The 16,780-nt window shown below is 39.2% G+C and overlaps 1 protein-coding gene across 41 annotated transcripts in view; it reads left to right on the forward strand.

Moving 5' to 3' along the window:
* Window positions 1-16,780, forward strand: part of ST7L (suppression of tumorigenicity 7 like) — a 102,863-nt gene that overhangs the window by 42,738 nt on the left and 43,345 nt on the right. For all 41 annotated transcript variants that reach the window (XR_008669515.1, XR_010131563.1, XR_008669516.2 and 38 more), the window contains 2 exons: window positions 1,741-1,813; window positions 3,063-3,165. Coding sequence is in view for 35 of the 41 variants with exons in the window: in XM_055355059.2 (XP_055211034.1) it covers window positions 1,741-1,813; window positions 3,063-3,165 (176 nt within the window). In the remaining 6 variants the exon portion in view is untranslated. The remainder of the gene's footprint in view (window positions 1-1,740; window positions 1,814-3,062; window positions 3,166-16,780) is intronic.

Raw genomic sequence — 16,780 nt, forward strand, 5'->3', positions numbered from 1 at the left:
CAAAAAAAAAAAAAAAAAAAGGTTGTTTATTCACATTTGTCCTGTTATAGGTTCCTACCCATTCGCTTGGGAATCCCCATGACTTGGGAAGTTTGAAATGTGTTATACTTGGAAAGAGAAGTTTATTTCTTTTAAACATCTGGAATTCTTAAGCAATGCTTCAGAATAGTGTAGGCTCATGGAGAAATTTGTGAGAAATTCTTTCCATATGTAACTTACTGGATACATGGCCTGCTTATAATACTTACGATGAGCAAGCTTAGGGACTGAATATAAGAAACTGGAATAGGACCTGATTCATTAAAAATAAAATAAAACTAAAACTAATAAAGCATATCTAAGTTGATATGCTTCTGTATTTTCAGTTATTTTCATGAGTCCCAGTTTTTACCATTCCAGAATCTGGAGGAAGTTGAAAGCAAATTTACTTCCTTAGTTCTCCATTTGCTAGTATGATTCTGGGATCAGAAACATCTTCTGATAGCATTATTTTGGACATTCTTCTGAGAATGATTGATATAATTAATTTACCTACAATTCCAGATGAAATTTTTATTTTCTAAAAAATAATAATTTAAGAAAAAAAAATCTAGGAAGAAGAAAAATATCACCCTCGGTTGAATCAACCTGGATTTAACTACTGTTAAATATTTTTTTCTAATATTAGTTTTTCTCTATGAATAGGTGAAGGTTTTACGTAGTTCTAATTATACCATGCCTTTTCCCCTGAAATTACTATAAGCAGGTTTTTTTTTTATTGTTTTTTTTTTTTTTTTTACAGAGTCTCGTACTGTCACCCAGGTTGGAGTGCACTGGCACAATCTCGGCTCACTGCAACCTTGGCCTTCCAGGTTCAAGTGATTCTCCTGCCTCAGCCTCCTGAGTAGCTGGGATTACAGGCACCTGCCATCACACCTGGCTAATTTTTTGTATTTTTAGTAGAGATAGGGCTTCACTATGTTGGCCAGGTTGGTCTTGAACTCCTGACCTCGTGATCCACCCACCTCAGCCTCCCAAAGTGCTGGGATTACAGGCATGAGCCACCACGCCCGTCCATAAGCAGGTTATTGTAGACATTTGTTGAACGCATTTCACCGTTGTGCAGAGGGCTTTCATAGACATAATTTCATCTCGGTCAGAAAATATCATTATTTTGAGAGGTGAAAACTGAGGTCAGACAAGTTGCTACTAGCTCAGAGATGCTTAGCTGGTAAATAATAAGATAAAGATTCAGATTCAGCTTTTTCAACTTCATATACGGGTTTTTCCTACTATATTATAGATTTTTCAACATTACGTCCAGGTTTTTCCTATATAACTATTGAATTTGCATTGCACTGTGAATTATTCTTTTTTTTGTTTTGTTTTGTTTTGTTTTTTTTGGAGACGGAGTTTCACTCTTGTTGCCCAGGCTGGAGTGCAATGGCACGATCTTGGCTCACTGCAACCTCCGCCTCCTAGGTTCAAGCGATTCTCCTGCCTCAGCCTCCCATGTAGCTGGGATTACAGGCATGCACCACCACGCCTGGCAAATTTTTGTATTTTTAATAGAGACGGGGTTTCTTCATTTTGGTCAGGCCGGTCTTGAACTCCTGACCTCATGATCCACCCGCCTCAGCCTCCCTAAGTGCCGGGATTATAGGCGTGAGCCACCATGCCCGGCCGTGAATTATTCTTATTAAAAAATTGTCTCAATACCTTTTTTGTAATTCCTACCTAAATTGAAAATTATCGTTACAGATATAAGCCTTCCAAAGTCAGCAGCAATCTGTTACACAGCAGCACTGTTGAAGACAAGGACTGTTTCAGAAAAGTACGTGTTATAAAAACTACAATGATTTGGAAAGACTGCTAAACTCAGTATTATGCTTGTCCTCTACTGACTTTAAACAATGCTGTTTTCCACTCTACTTCCTTCTGAATAGCCCTGGATCTTCTTGGGCTTTTAGGCTTCTTGCTGTGTGTAGTGGAAAGAGCAAAGTTTTTAGAGCTAACCTGAGCTCAAATTCAAACTCTACCACATTTTAGCTATAGGACTGTAGGCAAGTTAATCATTTTGAGTCTCTCCTTCATCTGTAAAATGAGACTAATATTGCAGGAGGGTTGTAGGAGGATTATGTGTGGTAAGTGCCTAAAGCAATGTCTAGAAAGAAAGTACACACACAAAATAGTAACTATGATGATGATGATAAAGTGTGTAGTAGGGAAATAGGCTTATGTTATCTCTTCTTAGAGTATAATTCTGAGTTCTTCTGCTTTTCTTGTATTTTTGGCTACTCTTAGTGAATTCTCTTTATTGTGCAGATAAGATACTCAGAAACCAACCAAATGGTGGCCATTTTCTTTCACCTTAGATTTTTATGCTTTTATATGAATTAGAATGGAATTTTCCATTTGTGTCCTCTCAAATAAGAATTTGATAAGAATGTACTGCTATTTCATGAGATTCTCTGGATATCACTGTGTTGCATTTATTACTTTATTACCTTTCCTAAAGTGTACCTTCAGTGGACTTCTCCTGAAGGCCTTCTTTACCTAAGTTTGAAGACTTTCATTCCTTATGCTGCTTTGTTTTTTCTATGTTGAACCCACAAGACTATACTTTTTTTTTTTTTTTTGAGACAGAATTTCACTCTTGTTGCCCAGGCTGGAGTGCAATGGCACAATCTTGGCTCACTGCAACCTCTGCCTCCCGGGTACAAGTGATTCTCCTGCCTCAGCCTCCCATGTAGCTGGGACTACAGGCACACACCACCACACCCAGCTAATTTTGTATTTGTAGTAGAGATGGGGTTTCTCCATGTTGGTCAGGCTGGTCTCTAACTCCTGACCTCAGAGGATCCGCCTATCTCAGCCTCCCAAAGTGCTGGGATTACAAGCATGAGCCACTGCGCCCGGCCAGCTTTAATTTTTTTTTTTTTTTTTTTTTGGTAGTCCTCTGGCTTTGTTTTTGGCCATCTCCAGAAACTTCTTTTGATTCAAGGGGCTGTATTATTATCTAAATTCATACTTTTTTCTTTTTTTTAGCATATTTATTTTTTCATTTTGTGGTTTTCTTGTAGATTCTCTCCAGAAACAGCCTCCAGAAGAGGATTAAGCACAGCAGAAATTAATGCCGTGGAAGCAATTCATAGAGCTGTGGAATTTAATCCTCATGTTCCAAAAGTGAGAAATTTTATGATAAAAATACTACCTTTATTTAAGTTTATCAAATTGATGACAGTTTGTAGACCAGAGTCTGGGTCACCATAATTTGGTGCAGAATTGTTTTAATCTGCTATATTTTGATGCTTATTATTCACCTTACAGGGGACGTTGAAACATTTAGGCATTTAGAAAGGTAGATAGGAGCAATAGTTAGCTATATGCTTTGTAATTACTATCAAAATATAATTTGAACTGTGTTCACTTAGCTGTTCTTTTAGTATAGTTGTAGAAAATAAATAATGGGTTGGTCTTAATAAAAGATTATTCATATTTCTTACCACTAAATCAAATTTCCTGTTACTGTGAAAGCTTTTTCTAGACAGATGCCTGGGTTTTGAACTAGGGTTGGGTAGACAAAAACTGAAGACAAACAGATTAAAATAATCAATGATAGGAGGCAGATGTGGAAATTCCCAGAAAAACTGGCTGATGCTTATTTCATCCCCAATGAGTCTATATACTTGCTTTGTCTTTATATTGTACACCTTGCAGTTATACAAATTATTGCTTAATCTTTGTGTGTTACAACACAAAATTAAATTTTGGGGTTTGGTCTGGGCACAGTGGCTCATGCCTATAATCTCAACACTTTGGGAGGCCGAGGTGGGAGGATTACTTGAGCCCAGGAGTTTGGGACTAGCGGCTGGGCAACGTGGTGAGACCTCATCTCTGCAAAAAATACAAAAATTATCTGAGTGTGGTGATGCTTCCTGTTGTCTCAGCTACTTGGGAGACCAAGGGGAGAAGATTGCTTGAGTCCAGGAGGTCGAGACTGCAGTGAGCTGCAATCACGCCACTGCACTGAAGCCTTGGGTGACAGAGTGAAACCCCATCTCAAAAAAAAAATTGGGGTTCTACAAACAATGCCCCATGTTAGGAAGTATAGACAATTCAAGAATAGATGCCCTTACTACGGAAGGTAATTATAGCTATTGATTCCAGTGAAAGGGTGTTAATAGAGCTTGGAAGCTAAAGAGCTACAGTAAAGAGATTAATCGCTAAAAGATAATTTCCAAGAAAAGGATGTTGTAAGCCTGTTAGAGTAAGTAAAGATATGGTTAAGAAAAGTACTTAAGTCCAAGAAAGAGAGTCAACAAATATTTATACCATTCTCTCATTAAGTGACACTGGTTCCATAAATTTAAAGACAGCGGTTCACCCATATCTACGGTTTTGCATTCCATGGTTTCAGTTACCCACAGTCAGCCTCAGTCTGAAAATATTACATGGAAAATTCCAGAAATAAACAATTCATAAGTTTTAAGTTGCATGCCGTTCTGAGTAGCTTGATGAAATCTTACACCATCCCCCTCCATCCAGGCTAGTACATGACTCATCCCCTTGTCCAGCATATCCAACACTGTCTATGCTACCCGCCCATTAGTCACTTAGTAGCCAACTCGGTTATCAGATCGACTGTCATGGTATCATAGTGCTTGTGTTCAGGAAACCTTTATCTTACTTAATAGTGACCCCAAATGCAAGATTGACATATTGTTATAACTGTTCTATTTTATCATTAGTTATTGTTATTAGTCTCTTACTGTGCCTAAATTATAAATTAAATTCTATCATGGGCATATATTTAGAGGAAAAAACATGGTGTACGTAGGGTTTGGTACTATTTGTGGTTTCAGATATCCACTGGGAGTCTTAAAACATATGTCCTGAGGATAAGGAGTGAGTACTGTAAACTTTTATTTTTCTTTAGACAGAGTTTTGCTTTCGCCCAAGTTGGAGTGCAGTGGCATAATCTCGGCTCACTGCAACCTCCGCCTCCAGAGTTCAAGCGATTCTTCTGCCTCAGCCTCCCAAGTAGCTGGGACTACAGGTGCGCGCCACCACGCCCAGCTAATTATTTTGTATTTTTAGTAGAGACGAGGTTTCACCATGTTAGCTAGTATGGTCTCGATCTCCTGACCTTGTGATCTGCCCGCCTTAGCCTCCCAAAGTGCTGGGATTACAGGCATAAGCCACCGTGCCCAGCCTTGTAAACTTTTTATTATGAGTTCTACTACACATGCAGCAAAGTGTATGAGACAAAAATGTGCATCTTAATGATTTATTACAAAGTAAATGCTTGAAAACTACCGAGATCAAGAAACAGAACATTATCAACCCACAGACGCCTGAGTGCCCTTTCCCATTACAACCTCCCTTCCTACCTAAAGGTAACCACTATTCTTATTCATTTGTATTCTTATTTATTAATTATGTTCATTTCCTCCCTTTATGTTTTTGATCTGTACTTTTTCTTTATTTATGGATTTTTTTTTTTTTTTTTGAGACGGAGTCTTGTTCTGTCTCCCGGGCTGGAGTGCAGTGGCGCGATCCAGGCTCACTGCAAGCTCTGCCTCCCGGGTTTATGCCATTCTCCTGCCTCAGCCTCCCAAGTAGCTGAGACTGCAGGCGCCCGCCACCACGCCTGGCTAATTTTTTGTATTTTTAGTAGAGACGAGGTTTCACAGTGTTAGCCAGGATGGTCTCGATCTCCTGACCTCGTGATCTGCCCGCCTCGGCCTCCCAAAGTGCTGGGATTACAGGCGTGAGCCAGCGCGTCTGGCTTTTTTTTTCTTTTTGAGACAGGCTCTTCAGCTATTCGAGAGGCTGAGGCAGGAGAATTGCTTGAACTCAGGAGGCAGAGGTTGCAGTGAGCCGAGATAGTGCCATTACACTCCAGCCTAGGTGACAGAGTGAGACTCTGTCTCATTAAAAAAAAAAAAAAAGTCCGGGCGAAGTGGCTCACGCCTGTAATCCCAGCACTTTGGGAGGCCGAGGTGGGTGGATCGCCTGAGCTCAAGAGTTCGAGACCACCGAGGGCAGTATGGTGAAACCCTGTCTCTACTAAAAATACAAAAAAATTAACCGGGTGTGGTGGGGTGCGCCTGTAGTCCCAGCTACTTGGGAGGCTGAGGCAGGAGAATCACTTGAGTCCTAGAGATGAAGGTTGCAGTGAGCCGAGATCGCACCACTGCACTCCAGCTTGGGCTACAGAGTGAGACTCCGTCTCAAAAAAAAAAAAAAAAAAAAAAAAAAAAAAACAGGAAAAAAAAAAAAAAAGACGGGGTCTTGCTCTCATGCCCAGGCTGGAGTGCAGTGGCACGATCTTGGCCCACTGCAACCTCCACCTCCTAGGCTGAAGCGATCTGCCCGCCTCAGCCTCCCAAAGTGCTGGGATTACAGGTGTGAGCAAACATACGCCTGGCCCTGGATTTATAAATGAGTTAAAGAGTGGTCCCCGTTTATTTATTCTGTGGAATAATTTGTATAAAATTAGAATTATTTCTGCCCTAAATGATTAGTAAATTTGTTATTAAAGCCATCTGATTCTTCAGTTTTCTTTGTGAGAAGACTTTGAGTTATAAATTTCATTTCTTTAATAGTTTAATTACAAATTCAATTTCTAAGCATATCATAACTATTGAAATTTTTTGTTTCTTATGTTTTTGGTAAGTTGTATTTTTCTAAAAATTTATTTCATCAAAATTCTCAAATGTATTGACATAAGGTATTCATAAAATCCTTTTATTGCCATATTAGTATTTGCAGGATTAGTTGTAATACCCAATTTTTAATTCTTTTTTTTTTTTTTTTTGAGAGGGAGTTTTGCTCTTGCTGCCCGGGCTGGAGTGCAATGGCGCGATCTTGGCTCACTGCAACCTCCACCTCCCGGGTTCAAGTGATTCTCCTGCCTCAGCCTCCTGAGTAGCTGGGATTACAGGCATGTGCCACCACACCCAGCTAATTTTGTATTTTCGGTTGAGACGGGGTTTCTCCGTATTGGTCAGGTTGGTCTCAAACTCCCAACCTCAGATGATCAGCCCGCCTCGGCCTCCCAAAGTGCTGAGATTACAGGCATAAGCTACTGCACCTGGCCCCACTTTTTAATTCCTAACCTTGGCTAGTTTTATTTTTCTTGATCAGGTTCTTTAGGGATTTGCCAATCTTACTTGTTTTTGCCAAGAACTTGGCTCTGGCTTTGTTGGGTTTTTTCTACTATTTATTTTCTGGTTCATTCATTTCTGTTCTTTATTGCCTTCCTTCAACTTAATTTGAGTTTATTTTATTTTAATTTCCTGTGTCTTCTCACATAGGTACTTCGTAATTTTCAGTCTTTCTTCTGATATACCCAGTTAAATCTAGAAACTTCTCTCAACACAATTTTAACTGCATACTATAGCAACATTTTTTACATAATTTAGTTCAAAATATTTTCTTTAAAAAAAAATAGAGACAGGATCTCCACATGTTGCCCAGACTGGTCTTGAACTCCTGGCCTCAAACTCCTGGCCTCAAGCATCCTCCCTCCTCAGCCTCCCAAAGTGCTGGGATTACAGGTGTGAGCCACCTCCCTTGGCCCAAAATATTTTCTAATTTGTTTATAATTTCATCTTTGATTTAGAGTTATATTTATTCCATGAAGGTAGATATAATAAACAAAATATTTTCTTTAAATTTTTTTGCTCTTTTTCTTTTTTCTACTTTGCTCATGTTGAGAAGCAACAGATTTCCAAAGTAGATGAAACAGCCTTCTATTGGAAGAAGATGCCAACTAAGATTTTCATAGCTAGAGAGGAGAAGTTGTTCCTGGCTTCAAAGCTTCAAAGGACAAGCTGACTCTCTTCTTAGGGGCTAATGCAGCTGGTGACTTTAAGTTGAAGCCAGTGCTTACTTACCATTCCAAAAATCCTAGGGTCTTTAAGAATTATGCTAAATCTTCTCTGCCTGTGCTCTATAAATGGAACAACAAAGCCTGGATGACAGCACATCTGTTTATAGCATGGTTTAAACACTATTTTAGGCCCACTGTTGAGACCTACTGCTCAGACATGATTCTTTTTAAAATATTACTGCTCATTGACAATGTACCTAGTCACCCAAGAGCTCTGATGGAGATGTACAAGGAGATTAATGTTTCCACACCTGCTAACACAACAGCCATTCTGCAGCCCACAGATCAAGGAGTCATTTTGACTTGGAAGTCCTATTATTTCAGAAATACATTTAGTAAGGCCGTAGGTCCCATATATAGTGATTCCTCTGGTGGATCTGGGCAAAGTAAATTTTATATGTCATGGGAAACCAAAAAATTTGTGTGACTTGCTTTATTTTGATATTTGCTTTATTGCAGTGGTCTGGAAGTGAACTTGCAATATGTCCAAGATATGTCTATAGTTACAAACATGAATTTTGGGATATATAAAGTATGCTTCATTAAAACTGTATAGGCTGGGCGTGGTGGCTCACACCTGTAATCCCAGCCCTTTGGGAGGCCGAAGCGGATGGATCACCTGAGGTCAGGAGTTAGAGACCAGCCTGACCAACATGGAGAAACCCCATCTCTACTAAAAATACAAAATTAGCCAGGCCTGGTGGCACATGCCTGTAACCCCAGCTACTCAGGAGGCTGAGGCAGGAGAATCACTTGAACCTGGGAGGTGGAGGTTGCAGTGAGCCCAGATTGTGCCATTGTACTCTGCCTGGGCAACAAGAGCGAAACTCTGTCTCAAATAAATAAATAAAACTATATAGATATATATATAGATAGATATACATACATATACACTTTAACATTTTAATGTCATTTTTATTTATAGGTAGAAATTTACCCATTTTCCCCTCAACTAAATATCAAAGCAGTTGACAATTCAGCTATTTCAAAATACCCAGCTAAGTGAGTGATGCTATAAACTTATATTATTGTTTGTAGATAGACCCTTTAAGCCGAGTGTTATGAAACACAATAATTATTAAGGTTTTTTTGAAGAATTTGGTTTTTTTGAGACAGTCTCGCTCTGTCACCCAGGCTGGAGTGCAGTGGGCCGATCTCGGCTCACTGCAACCTTCACCTCCCGGGTTCGAGCGATTCTCCTGCCTCAGCCTCCTAAGTGGCTGGGACTGCAGGCATGAGCCACCACGCCCAGCTAATTTTTGTATTTTTAGTAGAGATGGGGTTTCACCATGTTGGCCAGGCTGGTCTCGAACTCCTGACCTCAAGTGGCCCACCTGCCTCGGCCCTGCTAAGTGCTGGGATTACAGGCGTGAGCCACCACTTTTGGAGAAGATTTGTGAGCCAAAACTTTTGGAGAAGTTTTAAGCTTCAGCAACCTGAATAATATCTCACTTAAATAACATTGATGTTATATGAACTGGGAGAGCTCTGGAATTTGTGACTGGCTGTTTTTGCTAGGGTTTTACAATTGATGAGGTATGTACAGACCCTCTTTTTCTCCTGTTATGGTCTCTATTCCTGACTGTCAGCTGGAAGCAAGCAAACATAAAGGGATTTAGGGGTTTTCTTCTTCACACTTCAATTGTGAGTCACAATAACTTATTCAACCTAAGGAACAGTGACATTTCAAATACATGTATATATATATATATATATATATACATCTTTTATTCTCATAAATTTATTATACAAATGGTTGTATGCATCTTAGCAGTAAAATGACAAAGGATAAAGCTGTTTTAGCAGGAAATATTTTTGGCAACTTTCCACATAACTACAACAGAAATGGCTGTAGGTCTAGAGCTGTGCAATTTGTTAAAGCTGGAAACTACTAGAAGTGCAATAGAGAAAGATCATATAAATTTCTTCAAGCAATGAATTTGCTTTTAGGTATTTCATTAATATTGATAGCTTCTATAGCTTTTTTATACTACTAAATGAATTTCAGTGTATAGTAACTGATAGTACCACAGTAAAAAAATTAGAACAACATGTGTTCATAGTTTTTGACTTATTCTTCATTATTTAGCTATGGCTTTGGTTCAGTGAACTTTTTTTTTAGTTGCCAAACACAAAGACGGTTGTGTATCTTTCAGCTACTATATGAATTGTCAGTTTTATTTTCAGTAGAAATTGTTTCATATATTCTAAATATTCCACTGCATTCTGTTTCATTCATTCTGGTATCTCATACTTTTCTTATCCAACCATCAAATGGTTTTATAGTTTTTTGTGTTTTTTTTGTTTTTTTTTTTTTTTTGAGACAGAGTCTTCCTCTGTCGTCCAGGCTGGAATGCAGTGGTGCGATCTCGGCTCACTGCAACTTCCACCTCCCGGTTTCAAGCGATTTTCTTGCCTCAGCCTCCTGAGTAGCTGGGACTACAGGTGCGTGCCACCACGCCCGGGTAATTTTTGTAATGTTTAGTAGAGATGGGGTTTTACCATGTTAGCCAGGGTGGTCTTGATCTCCTGACCTCGTGATCCACCCGCCTCGGCTTCCCATAGTTGTGGGATTACAGGCGTGAGCCACTGCGCCCAGCCGACACTGTCTTTTTTATTGAGATAATTTACATACTATAAAATTCACTTTTAAAGGTTATAATTCAGTGGTTTTTAGTATATTCACAAGGTTGTAAAATCATTACCACTATTTAATTCTGGAAAGAAGTACCTGTTAGTAGTCACCCCCCAGTCCCTCACAACCATTAATCTACTTTCTGTCTTTATGCATTTGCCTATTCTGGACTTTTCATATGAATTGAATCGTATAATGGTGGCCTTTTGTGTCTGACTTCTTTCACTTAGCATAATGTAGCATATGTCAGTACTTCCTTCATTTTATGGCTGAATACTATTCCATTGTACCACATTTTGTTTATACATTCAACTGATGGACATTTGGGTTGGTTTCACTTTTTGACTAGCATGAATAATGCTGTTATGAACATTCATGTACAAGTTTTTGTGTGAACATAAATTTTTCAATTCTGTCAAGTATACACCTAGAAGTGGAACTGGTAGATCGCAAGTAATTCTGTTTAATTTTTTGAGAGACTGCCAAACTGTTTTGCAGAGTAACTGCATTATGTTACATTCCCTCAATAATGTGTGAGTTCCAATTCCTCTATATTTGTCTCAACACTTATTATTATCTTTTTTATTATAGTTATCCCAATGGGTATGAAGTGATATTTCATTGTAGTTTTGTTTTGTATTTCCCTAATGACTAATATTAAGCATCACTTTAATATGTTTATTGGCTGTTTGTGTTTTTTCTTTGGACAGATATATGTTCAAGTTGCATATTTTTAAATTTTTGTTTTATATATATATATATATATTTATAAAAAACAGGGTCTCCCTATGTTGCCCGGGCTCATCTCAAACTCCTGGGCTCCAGGGATCCTCCTGCCTCAGCCTCCCGAAGTGCTAGGATTACAGGCTTGAGTCACTGTGCCTGGCCTAAATTTGTTTTTTTTGTTGTTGTTTTTTTGTTTTTTAAATTAAAGGTATTCTATTTATCTTTTTATTATAAGGTATTCTTTAACATTATTATTGGCCAGGCGCAGTGGCTCATGCCTGTAATCCCAACACTTTGGGAGGCTGAGGTGGGTGGATCACGAGGTCAGGAGTTCGAGACCAGCCTGGCCAGCATGGTGAAACCCCATCTCTACTAAAAATACAAAAAATTAGCTGGACATGGTGGCACACACCTGTAGTCCCAGCTACTTGGGAGGCTGAGGCAGGAGAATCACTTGAACCCAGGAGGTGGAGGTTGCAGTGAGCCTATATCACGCCACTGCACTCCAGCCTAGATGACGGAGCACGACTCTGTCTCAAAAAAAAAAAAAAAAGAAGAAAATGAAATAAAATATGATGTCTTGATTTGGGCATTACTTGTCTACATTTGTCAAAACTCATCAAGCCGCATATTTAGGATCTATGTATTTAAAATTATACCTCAATAAAGAAAAAAGAATTTGACTTAGCATGGAAAGCATTGTAAAAGTATGCCTTCTGATGAAATTAGATAATGTATGTGAAGTGCTTAACACAGTGTCTGAGTGTCAGGCTATTATTGATTATCGTGGTGGTTGTCACTTTATTTCTGTACCTTTTTTTTTTTTCTTGAGACAGGGTTTTGTTCTGTCATCCAGGCTGGAGTGCAGTGGCATGATCATGACTCACTGCAGCCTCAGCCTGGTGGGCTCAAGTGATCCTCCCACCTAAGCCTTCCTAGTAGCTGGGACTACAGGTGCATGCCACCCAGCTAATTTTTGTATTTTTTGTAGAGATGGGGTTTTGCCGTTGGTCCAGGCTGGTCTTGAACTCCTGGGCTCAGGCAGTCCGCCCACCTTGGCCTCCCAAAGTGCTGGGATTACAGGCATGAGCCACTGTGCCTGGCCCATCTTCTTTGAGTTGTTCAGTGTTTGTTTCTTTGTGGATGTTATTTTAGTGTTTGTAGCCTTAGAATGTATAAGGTTTGGGGGATTCCTTTTTTGAGATGAGGTCATGGTGAAGATATTGAAAACAGTTAGGAATTAACTAATTTGAATTAGCTAATAACATAATAATAGTTAGGTAATAACTAATTTGAATTAGTTACAATACCCTGAAAACAGTTTGTGTCTTACAGAAGAAGCCCTTAGGGCAAGAGTGAAGTAGAGCAGTAAGAAACAAAACAATAACAAAAGTGTGTTTAGAAAATCCTTATAACTGGAGTACATATTTAGAAATACGCTATCTGTAGCATTTAAAAGTTACTATTTTGGCTGGGCGTGGTGGCTCACGCCTGCAATCCCAGCACTTTGGGAGGCCGAGATGGGTGGATCATCTGAGGTTAGGCGTTTGAGACCAGCCTGGCCGACATGGTAAAACCCTGTCTCTACTGAAAATACAAAAAAAAAAAAAAAAAAAAAAATTAGCCAGACATGGTGGTGGGCGCCTGTAATCCCAGCTACTTGGGAGGCTGAGGCAGGAGAATCGCTTGAACCTGGACGGCAGAGGTTGCAGTGAGCCGAGATTGCGCCATTGCACTCCAGCCTGGGCAACAAGAGCAAAGCTCCATCTCAAATAATAATAATAATAAATAAAAATTACTATTTCTTATTTTACAATAAAACTGCTTTTAGTGTTATGCTGCCAAGAAAGTAGACTATACCTGAAGACTTTTAAGTGCAGAGGAAGTTTTAAAAATAAATTGATACATAGAAAGTAAAATCTATTCTGGTTGATCAGAAATGGAAGCCCGTAGAATGTTACAAGTCTTATCCACCCTAGAAGATAGTAGCTCTTTTTTTTTTTTTTTTTGAGATGGAGTTTTGCTCTTGTTGCCCAGGCTGGAGTGCAATGGCACAGTCTCGGCTCACTGCAACCTCCGCCTCCTGGGTTCAAGCAATTCTCCTGCCTCAGCCTCCCAAGTAGCTGGGATTATAGGCACCCGCCACCACACCTGGCCAATTTTTGTATTTTTAGTAGAGACAGGGTTTCACCATGTTGGCCAGGCTGGTCTTGAACTCCTGACCTCAGGTGAGCCACCCGCCTTGGACTCCCAAAGTGCTGAGCCACTGTGCCCGGCTGATAGTAGCTCTTTAGCAGTAGACTTGCATTTCACTGGCTAAACTACTTATATCATAGCACTGGCATATATAAAAGATAAAAGGGAAACAGGTGCTCAGTTGACATTCCGAGTGGCATAGCAGGAGTAAAGAGAGCAAAGGAGAAGTGTTGAAGTCTGTGACCCAAACTTAGAGCACAATGAAACCTTTGCCTTTCCCTTATGTTGTACTGTGGCCTAAGTAGAAGAGTTGAGATATGAAATGCTTATATCTTGAGGTGTGGCTCTGTAGGATGATGTGGAAAGGAGTTTTCATGTAGCAATGCCCTCTCCAGCCTCGTTTCCTTTTCCCTTCAGTATAAGTCACTTTATTTGGCTCCTGAAATTGTTAGGTAGTATTGTCTTTTCTTTCAGTTTATTCACATAGCAGTTCTGTTTATTTTCTATCTGGGAACTGTCTTTAGTCTCCCCCAATACATACCAATGTGGACTCTGCATTCGCCCTGCCTGTCCAATCTTATAGAATGTGCACTGAGAAAACTAATTGCAGAGATAAATTGGTTCTTTGTGTGCATGACTGATCAAGAGCAAAGTACCTTAATTTCAGATGCCTTCAGAGAGATTTTTCTTTAACCTCTGCTTTTAAGAGGAAGATTATAAAGCATTATCATTACTTCAGGTCAGAATTATATTGCTTTTGGTCAAAAGCTGTTGTAAGATTTACAAAGTAATAGAAAAAAGTAATCTAAAGATAAATTATAAAGATCAAAGCAGTGCAAAATTAAAGTAAATTTGAGTGTAAGCATACATAGGGCTTTAGAGTCATAAAAGAAACCACTAGACCATACATCATTATGTCTTTTTAACCATAGCTTCCAAAGGAGCCTTAATAATTATATTTTTAGTGAAAAGCAACAGGCTAAATTCTCTTGTTTTACTCATTTGAATGTATTGTTCATAGTTGAATGCTAGTTAAAATTGTCCCAAGCAGTTTCTCATTACAGACACAATAGGCTGAGTCAGAGGTAATATGGAAGGTCTGATAGCACATATTAGGTCCTAGCTTTGGTTTGTGTCATCAGCTATGTTTTATTTGTTGATAATTTCCAAATCTGTGTCTTTTATCTCTGGCTTCTTTCTTTGTCTGTAGACTTAGCATTTCCATCTAGTTGTGGAAATCACATGTTAAGTACCTCAAACACTTCAATGTGTCTCAAACAGAGTTTTTAGAATTTGTTAAGTCCTTTCTTCAAACTGCCAAACTGCCTCTCATTTATTTCTATATTTTGATTTATGGCTTCATTATCCTCTTCATTAACCCTTACCTCTGCCATTTCCAAATTACCAACTCATATTATAACCTTTGAAATGTTTTTCAGATCTAGCCATCTATCTCATCCCCACTGTCACTGACCCTTGTTTGCCTTCATTACCTGTACTTTAAAAAATATATTATTATTATTATAACAAAAGTAATAGGTACTTTTTAAAAATTCAGACTCTTCAGACTTACAAAGTGGAAATCTCCTGTTCTCTCCCTCCCAATTCTACTTCTCTGAAGTAATCACCTGTTACTGTTTGGTGTATATATTGGCCCACATTTTCTACACATTTCTAAACACATAGAGATAGATATAGAAAGAATCTCAAATACTTTACCATATCTTGTGTGGACTATTAAAACAGATTCCTCACTCATCTTTCTGCCATCAGCCCTTCTCCATTCCAGCTATTGCCAGAGTTATCTACCTAAATAGCAAGTCTTAAAAGACCTCTGCTTGTTCCCGATTGCCTACAGGATAAGGACCAACCTTTTAGTATTACACCTATAAAAGCCCTTCATATTCTGGGCCAGTATCTGTCTCCAGCCTTACTCTTTGCCAGTTCTGCTTTGCTCATTATGTCCATTGTCACTGTTCCCTGGATTGGTCATGCCTCATCATACCTCACTGCCATTGTCTTCTCTACCTGGCAAATTTCTACTCATTCTTTAAGACCCTGCTCATCTGTTGTCTCCTTTATAAGGAGTTTTTTCTAGTTTTCCCAAGAAGAGATAACGTCTTTCTCTTCTCTGTTCCTTCAGTATCTCAATCATATCTTTTTTTTTTAATTGGTCTGTTTGTATGTTTCTCCCATAGTTCCCTCTGAACAAAAGCAGGGCGCTTGTCTTACTTATCATTTAATGTCCAACACTCTTCCTAGCCTATATAGACAATCAGTAAACACTGGGAAACAGACATATCTGTAGTTTGGAACTGCATTGCTTTAAAAGTCTATCTAAGTTAAAGAAAGTAGACTGGGCACAGTGGCTCACACCTGTAATCCCAGCACTTCAAGAGGCCAAGGTGAGAGGATCACTTGAGTCCAGGAGTTAGAAACCAGCCTGGGCAACACAGTGAAACCCTATCTCTACAAAAAAAAATTAAAAAGTTAGCCAAATGTGGTGGTTGCACCTACAGTCCCAGCTACTAAGGAGGCTGAGGCAGGAGGATTGCTTGAGCCCAGGAGGTCGAGGCTGCAGTGAGCTATGATCATACCACTGCGCTCCAGCCTGAGTGACAGAGTGAGTCCCTGTCTCAAAAAAAAAAAAAAAAAGTAAAGTTTTAGAACCATCATTTCTTGAAATTTTTAAGCTAGTTTACGTAACTATTTTTACAAGTTTTGCTTAATAATACCATTTTTTACCTTTTAAAGATGACAGTGTGATTTTACCATGACTGTATTTACTATATTATGAAATAACTCAGCTTTAAATATGATATCATACAACAATTAAAAATGTTAGATTGGCCGGGCAACGCATGCCTGTAATCCCAGCACTTTGGGAGGCCGAGGCAGACGGACGAGGTCAGGAGTTTGAGATCAGCCTGACCAACATGGTGAAACCCCATCTCTACTAAAAATACAAAATTAGCCAGGTGTGGTGGTGCATGCCTGTAATCCCAGCTACTCAGGAGGCTGAGACAGGAGAATCGCTTGAACCCGGGAGGCAGAGGTTGCAGTGAGCCGAGATCACACCATTGCACTCCAGTCTGGACAACAAAAGCAAAATTCCATCTCCAAAAAAAAAAGTTAGATCTGTATAGAGACAGGAAGGGAGGCGCAAAATGTATTATGCATAGAAAAAGAAATCCAGACAAACATAAATCAGATTGTTGTCTTTTTTTTTTTTTTTTTTTTTTGAGGCAGGGAGCTCAAACTTCTGAGGTCCAGCTATCCTCCTGCCTTAGCCTCCTGAGTAGCTGGGACTACAGGCATGTACCACCATGCCCTGTCTTTAGTTT

Source organism: Gorilla gorilla, chromosome 1, assembly GCF_029281585.2.
Source record: "Gorilla gorilla gorilla isolate KB3781 chromosome 1, NHGRI_mGorGor1-v2.1_pri, whole genome shotgun sequence".
Classification (NCBI taxonomy): domain Eukaryota; kingdom Metazoa; phylum Chordata; class Mammalia; order Primates; family Hominidae; genus Gorilla; species Gorilla gorilla.